The following is a 9520-nucleotide window of genomic DNA, read 5'->3' on the forward strand; positions in this document are numbered from 1 at the left end:
AGAAACAATCAAAAATATATTCTTTTAACGGAATATTTACATTGCAGTGTACTGATCTGAGAAACATACTGAAAAGAAACATGACTATGTTGAGAAATTTTCATTTTGTATTTTCTTATATTTGTAACCGCAGTACATGAAAAAAGTGACACTCGACATTTGAGTTAACTGAAAGATGAAAGATTAGGGTTTCATGCCCTGCCGATCCTTGTCCCCAAACGGGGACAGCCCGCAAACAGAATTCTACCAACCAGCTTGGACTGAAAACATAACACACAAGAATCGTGCCCGTGAGTGTAGATGACACTCGGAATATCACGCAACACGGATACCCGAGGATGGTGTCTGTCAGAGCAGATTGCAGATGAAGCACGAAGGCAGAGGGAACAAATTACAGACCTGCTCCATCTGACGGTCAGTCTCAAGTAGCACTTTGTAAAAGCAACAACTAATGTCACCGAAATATGCGAGGAAGACAATGATGTCCAACTGTGCAAAGGACAACTCAGGAATTTCAGCAAACTTCTGGAAAAACCTGAAGAATTAAATTGACAGAAACCTGTTCTGGATTGGTAACTTACAAAATAAAACATTTTCAATCTCTGGACTAGTCACACACAAGAAAGATAACAGGCCTTTAAAAAAGAGGATACGATACAGTGTAAAGCTGAAACATGTAAATTAGTCTGGCCAATATGCTCTACACCTGAGCAAAAGTGTCAATGAAGTGGTGCACCTTTTAGGAACTGTTAAAAAAGTGTCATTTTACATCAATGAACACAGCAATGACAACCTGATCCTAGGAGAAAAGAGCTGATACACACTATTTATTTAAGAATGAACACTTCACCTCAACTTTTCACAGCACGGGACCATCAAAAATTGAAACAATAGAGCAACACAGAGGACACTACCACACAGCTGGGGGAGGGCACAGAGAGAGAGAGAGAGTTTAATGACCTACTTACTCACTTTTTACTGGCAACAAGATAAGAGTGCAGGTGGTGTCATATCAAAATTGTAGAGAACATGCACGAGAAAAAGTTTTAACAATAGCAAATTAACGTACTTGCTAGTGCTTATTTTTTTTTTTAAATATCTCTCTCAAACTGATCAGGTATTGGAAAAAGAAAGATAAATATTTTGAATTAAGACTTAAAACAGGATGGAAACGGGTACCATATTGGCCTGAATATAAGATACACCATTTCTACAAAAAATCTCCCATAAAAACTGGGACTTTTATGAATCATAGAAACCTCTACTGTAGTGCTTTTTCTTAAGTTTGAAATGAAGCAAAAATATCACTACAGTTTGTAAATCAATTGTTGTGTATGAGGTAGCAATGCAAACATTCTCTTTGTTGCTATCCCATTTAGGTAGTGACTACAGAGGGATCCAGAAAAATGTAGACATTCTCTGATAGTTATTACCTTTGGAACAAAGTGTTATATGGCTGCAATTTTGAGTGGTAGCATAAACCACTGTTTTCCCAACAGATCTTGTCGTGTGGGTTTCCAGCAGATGACAATGCAGCACTGGATGAAGTACAACTATTGTTTGAGCAATGCAAGGCTGTACTGAAACAACAATTTATTGTATTTGGTATAAATTTTAAGCCGACAATGCTGTTTAAAATGTGCACAAGGAAAGGTCCTCTGAACAACAACATCAACCTCCAGGTTCCAGCACTGCTGTATTGCAACATTTTTCTAGATCATCTCAAAAATCTATGAAGCATTGTGTATGGGGAAGTGGGATAAGCTGATCAAGTGCATGATAAATTCTGAAGACTGCAAAGTGGAAAGTGTACATTCCAAGATTGTTTCACACTATGAATGAGGACAACTCGAATCGAAGGATGGAGCACTACGAGTGGTCTGAAGGCATGCTTCACGAAGATGAATGGTTTGCAGGGAAGGTTATCTGGCCTAATGAGGCACAATTCAACCTGAATGGTAATGTAAACTGTCATAGCTGCGTGTATTGGGCTGCTGAAAATCCTCATGTTCACATGGACAAACATGTTACTTCACTTGGTGTTAATGTGTGGTGTGGTCCGTCATAGTATTGTTTCTCTGACCCATTCTTCTTTGAAGGTACATAACTGGTGAGGTGTATCATATACTGCAAACATTGATTTTATTAGCCATCCAAGTGGTGTTTGGAAACAAAAGATTTTTACCTACAAGACTGTACTCTGCCTCACCACCACAGAGATATCAGATTCTACTTAGATGAAAATATACCTGGACGACAGATAAGTTGAAGAGGAACTGTCAAGTGCCCACCAAGTTCATGGGACCTTACAATTCTCGACTTCTACCAATGGGGGACCTCGACAAACAAAGTTTACCAACAGAACCCAGCTACACTGAATGAGATATGAGAAACCATCAAGACATCCTGTGCAGCTACCACACTGGCAACATTGACAGCTGTACTTCAGTCAACAATTCAGCAACATTGATGTTGCTTGGCTGCTAACAGGTGTCACTTTGAACACACAAAATGATCTTCCTCCCATGCAAGAATTTTGACACTATGCCATTTTGTTCCATCAATATTGACTATCAAAGAGAGTCTACATTTTTCTGGACCCCTCTGTATTACCATTCTCACAGTTTCACTATTTTAGACAATGGGACAGGCACAGTTTTTCTCTAACTAAAGAATATAATTTATTCTTCACCAATGAAGCACAACATTGAGAGAAAATTTTGGAATTCCGTACAGTTACGTTGCAAATTTCAAACTCACAGTTATTCATCTAACAGATGTGCTTTTTAAAGGTACGGTTCAAGAAATGCTGCACATGCAATGCCCGGGATTGTAGCGACGGCACTGTACTTTGGGAGGAGAGTGACAAAAATACTGACAGTGACAAAACAATGAATGTTAGTGAAGTTAAGAGTGTCTTACATGAAAACTGCAACTGAAAGCTTTGTTTTTGTGTGTAATTTATCTATAGTGTACTACAAAAAAACTGGTTAAGGGTAAATCACATTTTGAAAAGCTTTTGTAAATGGGCAACTTGACAAATTATTTTTAATTAAGTTTCTCTCTTTTTCGAAATTAAAGGTGCAACTTATATTCAGGCCAATTCGATGTGTATATAATTTATGATAACTATGAACAGACTTTGAAATTTGTCTACATCACACCAGGTATACTCAACTTATTTCACTGCCCCACACAGATGCTCATGTCCGGTGGAAGTCTCCTCTAGTTCCCCCACTTTTGGCCAGAAGCATTATTTCAGATATCACAATGTCATGACTCACAGCTTTGCACATATCGTACACTGTTAAGGCAGACACCGATACAGCAGCGAGAGCTTCCATCTCCATGCCCATCTGCCCTCTACACTTTGCCGTGCCAGTTATAATCACACAGTTGAGAGCAGAGTCCAGTTCAATGTCCAGAGCCACAGAGGATAAAGATATGTTATGACACAGAGGGATAAGGCTGGACGTCTGCTTGGACCCCACAATTCCCGCCAGGCGAGCAACGCTAAGTACCTTCAGGCCATTTTCTCGTATGAGTTTCATCAGTTCGGGTCCCACAAAAACCTTTGCTCGTGCTGTAGCAGTCCGTTCTGTCACCAGCTTCGAACCCACGTTGACCATTTTCGCCCTGCCAGACCGGTCAACATGAGTCTGACTTTCGGACTGTGCTCCCAAACTGCAGAAACGGCAAGAGAAGACAGAGGGCTGTGCTCTGTGTGTTTGTTTTGTTAGGAGTCCTGCATTGCACATAATGCTTGGGGCACAGGGAAGCAAAAGAAACTGTTTTCTAGATTCAGTCACTACACTCAAATTACGTGACAACAACTGAGACGTCTGTGTATCCGACACAAACAGGGGCGAAATATTGGTATCTGAGAAGAAGTACTTTTGAAAATCTTGTTTCTGAAGGTTTAACAACTTCCAACTTTGTGCCTTCACGACATCACTACAGCCATCAAGTTCAGGGCCACCTGGAACAAAAATACAAGCTGTAACAAAGAACTCTTCATAATCTGAAAATAGGTTAACTACAAAAGAATTTTTAAGCATTCGTGTTGAAACACCCCCGATTAATTCCTTTACTGGATTTTTGGTAATTTACCGAAGCCACCAAACAGTTAATTATTATGATATATGACCGTGTGCTTAATGGATGAAAGGCTATTGGTTGTTCTGCTGTGGTTTCAGGAGTATTTCAACCGAATGCGGCTGTTCTGGGACGGAATAGCTAATGATTGAAAGTTTGTCTATTGTTAAGAATCACAAAGGTTGTGATGTACAACTGATATATATTTCCTACTAACACACAAATTCTGAGGCAGTTGCTACCTTTGCCTTACACGTCTAATTGTGGTTATCTCTTTTTATTGATTGCTGATTTTCAGTACTTTGTCACACGCAATGCTGATGGTTAACATTCACAACAATCCTCACTGCAATCCATGGTTGTTGCTGGCCGACACGGTTGACGTGAAACACGTAATTCGGCACTTGTCACTTTCTGTTTCTTATCACTTGCGAATCGGCATTAGTGAGAGTCAACCCCACGACGATCAGGGGGACGTGCTCACTCGTCATACTCCAGTGAATTTTACCGTTTACAACTCACTCGACCACCATTCTTGCCCGTCTTTCCTGCTCTACTGCTCACTTGACACTCTACCATACTACTGCGCACTCAGCACTAGTCTCACTGCCTACTGCAGCGCTCGACAATCTACTCCTGTCCGCTATCGACCTGGGCGTCAGATACTAGCATCTTTGTTTGTGGGATCACGGATCCCTTACAGTGTTCAAGACAAGTTCTTTGAACCTTAATGATCTGTTATGATTCTTTTCTTTCCTAAGCTAAGGTCAAAAATCTGTTTTGTCTGCAGAAGTGTGCAATATGAATATTACACAAAGTTGATAGGAACATCTCACATAAATCTCCTCAGTGGCTGTAGATTTCACAATCTTGCAGGAGTGGATATAAGGGGAGGTCGTGGCAATGGTGAAAACTACCACCCACTTCCCAAACAACATATTATACTGGGGTGCACTTAAGAAGGCAGCAGTGTGGTGCATTCTGTGCAGAAAGAGATGGGGAATGCTTTATGGTGCTGTCTGTGTGTTCTCTCTCTCTCTCTTTCTCTTTGTCCCACGACTCACATTTCAGCCACTTCCAACCCTCGTATCTGGCACAGGCCACTGTGTCTGCTTCTGACTCTGCCTAGTAGAATTTATGCGGTCGGAAAGCTATCGCTGTTGCTTTCTAATGTAATACTTGTCATGTTTCCTTTATGCCAGCCATTGTGAACATTAATGGCTAAGTAACCTCATCATACCTAAATGCCTTGTATCGTACACGCACCCCAAAATGCACACTACAGACAGATGTGGCAGAATGACACGATGTCTTTATATTTCATACTTCACCAATTTCCAAATGCACACATAACTTTTGGAGAAGGAGGTAGCATGGAAACAGAAGTGTGTCAAAAATGCCAAGTTCTTCCAGCAATGACAAGCTACATTTAATAAAGGACACTTTTCAGTTGCTCGTGCTAGGGTCTGCCCACAAGGACATGCTTTTGGTCTGATTGACAACATTCCAGCCGGGTAAAGCTGCACACCACTGGGTTGAACATACCAGCTGTCAACAGATCCGATACAACAACAACAGAAAGAATGACTTCCCGAACACAGTTGGAAATCACTGATAGAAACAGTATTCCCCTCATTCACATGTGTTTGCAGACCTCTGTTCAGTCATAATGTTTATTGAAATAATGATGGTGGGCACACACTCTGACAGAGTTCAACTTCGTTGTTACATGGTTGTTCAGCTTTTTCCTTCTTTCCTCCTCCCTTTTCTCTTCCCAAAATCTTTTCATTCTTTGACTGTGTTCCTGTTTCCTTTGATATGTACATATTTTCTCTGTTTTCTTCCTTCCCTTTACTTCAAGTTTTATGTTCATAATTTTGATTCTGAATTTGTCTCTTTCATTCATCATTTCCATTCTGATTCCTGCTCGTTTTGGCATTCTTCTATCTCTTTAAACCAACTGGTTTTTTTGATTAAGGCATTTACTACATCCTAAATCCCTTTGTGAATCTGTCGCTGTTCATTGTGTGTATGTGTCCACAGAATGTTAGTCGGTGTTTTCTGATTGTGACTGAATCTGCCTCTGTGTTCTTATAATTCTCTGGTTGATCTCTTCATCCATATGCCATCTCTGTGCACTGCTCCAAAAAATTTTCTGAGGATTTTGCATTGTATTCTTTCTGCTTTGTGGTGCCTGGTCCACAGATTGTGGTCATTTCTGATGCGAAGAGTGCTTCTGATACTATAACTGTATTATAGCGCATGTGTTTGCCTTGTACTGAAATGTTTCTTTTATTACAGTGTGTCCATGTCAGTTTGTACACTTTATGAAGTTCTTTTGTTTGTTCTATGTTTTCTTCCTTCTTTGATCCACCTATTTGTATTGTTACTATTATATTGAATAATTTAATATATTTTTGTGTGTTTATTATTGTTATTAAAATTGTAGATGTCTGTCGTATGCTAACAGCGAGGTTGCTAGCGAGTTGCATTTTTGAGGGAAGCTGGGTGAGGGGGGGCGGAAACAATAACAAACTGTCACTCCCCCCCCAAATAACCCAACCCTGGATGCCAATACATTTGCTCTGTATAGGTGTTTGTGTCCAGAAGTATGAGTCAATTTAGCAAAAAAAAGCAAAGGAAAGCTTCATGTTCTGGCCCACATAAAAACCAGATGACCAACCACAGTGTAATCCTCTGCAATGGCATCACTGAAAGCAGTATGGTGGGAGGGGAAGGGGGGGGGGGGGGGAGTCAGCACACCCTGTTCTGGTCACTGCCAGCTTTCTTGACCTCAGAGTCACTACGTCTCACTCCAACAGTTCCTCAATGGGCATCACAAGGCTTGGTGCACCTCGTTCCAGTCCTCCCACCAAGGAAAACCTCGGGCAGTACTACGGGTGAGTCGCAGCTGAGCAGCTGCCTTCCCCCTGTACCTGCAGTAGCTGCGAGAGGATATTTGTGTTACACATACGCTAAAACTGGTGTAGATGCCACAGGACACTCTTTGGAGTGTCACCTACAAGCACACGCTGCTACACACTTGACAGTGCTAGGTGGCCATGAGTTCTGGCTCAAAGTTCCTGCAACTGTGGTTGGAACTTCCCCAGTGTGACTCTCCCATTCTTTAATAGGGTATTTCAGTGTCCGGGGCACGTTCACATTGGACAACACTGTCCAGTACAGGCTGCTGTCTTCCACCCGTGCTCTCTTGCACTGAGCATTGCATCTTGCACAAGTGAGTCATAAGGACTCCCCTCTTCTGTATGTACACTAAAAAAGCAAAATTGTCTTTTCAGACGAAAAAGTAAAATTGTCTCATATCCACATTCTATCCTTAAAAGTATCCTTATGTCTGGGAGACGCAGATCCACCAAGCAGATCCCACCCAACGACCCGTAGCAAGACTGCAGCACAAGAGGCAGGAGTGCCATCTGTTCCCTTTGACGTTTCTGTCTTGCTTTGCCACCTATCAGTAAGTGACGAACCAGCTAAATCTGGACTTTGCTGCCACAAATCAAGAAGCAATGGCTCGGAGACAGCATGAGCTCATTGTCCAACTGACGGGTGGAAGCAACGCAACAGCAACAGCAACACCAACACCAGTCACACCACCAGTGAATATACTAGAGAGGCCCTCAATACCACCGCAGTAGTCCTCGAGCTGGAAGTGACAGCTCCGTGGAACAAAGATGGACCTTCGAAGCTGGTGGGTCCAAAATGCAATCAGCAGCAACATACACGAACAACTGAGCCTACTGACTCACACGGCAAATGCAGCGTGCTTTTACCAACACCAGTTCTGAGCATCGGTAATATGAGGGACCATACAAACAATTCTGCAGCACCTCAACTACACAACACTACCCCAGCCGCTACGCAGAACACTACACCGACTGGCTTCCCACTGGTCATAATACACAATTACACTTGCCCCGGCAAGCTAAAAAAGACATTTGTAGAATGTCACTCCCCACAATATACCAAACACAAAACTCACAAGGGACCATGTATCACTGTATGTATGCAACAAAACAGATTGCACAAATCTCCTGAAAATCGTCAAAGCTGGGGGAATTGAGTATCATAAATATAACACCCAAGGGGGGAAAACTCGAATGTACATCGTGAAAGGAGTTGACACCACAACCCTCAATGACATTCTTCATGGTATAATCACAGCTCTCAGCTGGGACTGTGAGAGCATGAGATGAATTCTTGGATTCGTGACACACAGATTGCAGCCAAACTATTTAGTGGAGTTCGATGACACAGCTTACTCCTGCAACTTTCTGACGCAGATGCTCCTGCTTCACATGGTCGTAGTAGAAATATACACACTTCCGTGTGTCCCCCAACAGTGCCACCACTGCCAGCAGTTTGGCCATGCGGCACCCGATGTGATCTGGCACACGGTGCCACAAATGCACTGGTAACCGTGTAGCACGACACTTTAAACTTGGTACAACTATCAAATGTACCAAATGTGGAGGGGTCCATGTGCAAACTACAGATGGTGTGCAGCATACAAAGAAGCTCTAAGGTGCAAAAGTGCCAAAGACAGACAAGTGGTAACCAGAACAGCTCCAAGACACTCCCCACCCCCCAACCAGTAAGGTGTGGAATCTCTTTTACTGGCATTGTCAGTGGAAGTGGATGAACTGAGGATGCACAGAGCTCCACAAACTCACGGCACACTCCCACAACAACAGAACCACAACCCACACCCGCAATGCTAGAAACTGCCCCTGTACTGATGACAACACTGCCTGTCCCAGACAACACCAAGTCAACTCTGTCTAGGCCAGATTGTGACACTTGTGATATCACAGAAGACACACCCAAACTAGGGCAACCACAAACACACGAAATAAAACAGAGGTACCCAAAAAACAAAAGAGGGGACACTATCACACCACAACAAATACACCAGCAACAGACCAGACAAACATAGGAACACATTAAAAGGAACAATGTAACCGTAACTCACACTCTTGCCCCCCTCACCACAGCAATAACACAGGTGACCCCAGATGAAATACGAACCATGAATAACACACAAGCCAGCCCATCCAGTACACCAACATAAGGACCACCAGCCACCAACACCACCGCCAGCACCTTGGCTGACATAACAAACATTCTCACCACAATCAGAGGCATAGTGGAGACACTATACCCCACTCACATGGCTTAAGATCCTCTTGAGGCTCTTCATCGTAACACATGCACAAACTCATGACGGCTACACACAGCCAGTGCATGGCTGCTATACAAACTGCTATCACCACACTGCCCACACACTTCCATAGATAATACACCACAAAACACAAACAACAGTACTTTGACCTAGATGCTATTCTGGAATGCAGATGGGATTGGCAACAAAAGGGCAGAGCTAGCTGCATTTATGGAGGAGAAGGGA

At 42.6% G+C, this 9520-nt stretch overlaps 1 protein-coding gene across 1 annotated transcript; it reads right to left on the minus strand.

Moving 5' to 3' along the window:
• Positions 1-3203: 3203 nt before the first annotated feature.
• Positions 3204-3629, minus strand: LOC124612491 (molybdenum cofactor biosynthesis protein 1-like). The gene has a single exon (XM_047140726.1). The coding sequence runs from the start codon at positions 3627-3629 to the stop codon at positions 3204-3206; it is 426 nt and encodes a 141-aa protein (XP_046996682.1).
• Positions 3630-9520: the final 5891 nt, after the last annotated feature.

This window comes from Schistocerca americana, chromosome 4 (genome assembly GCF_021461395.2).
Source record: "Schistocerca americana isolate TAMUIC-IGC-003095 chromosome 4, iqSchAmer2.1, whole genome shotgun sequence".
Classification (NCBI taxonomy): domain Eukaryota; kingdom Metazoa; phylum Arthropoda; class Insecta; order Orthoptera; family Acrididae; genus Schistocerca; species Schistocerca americana.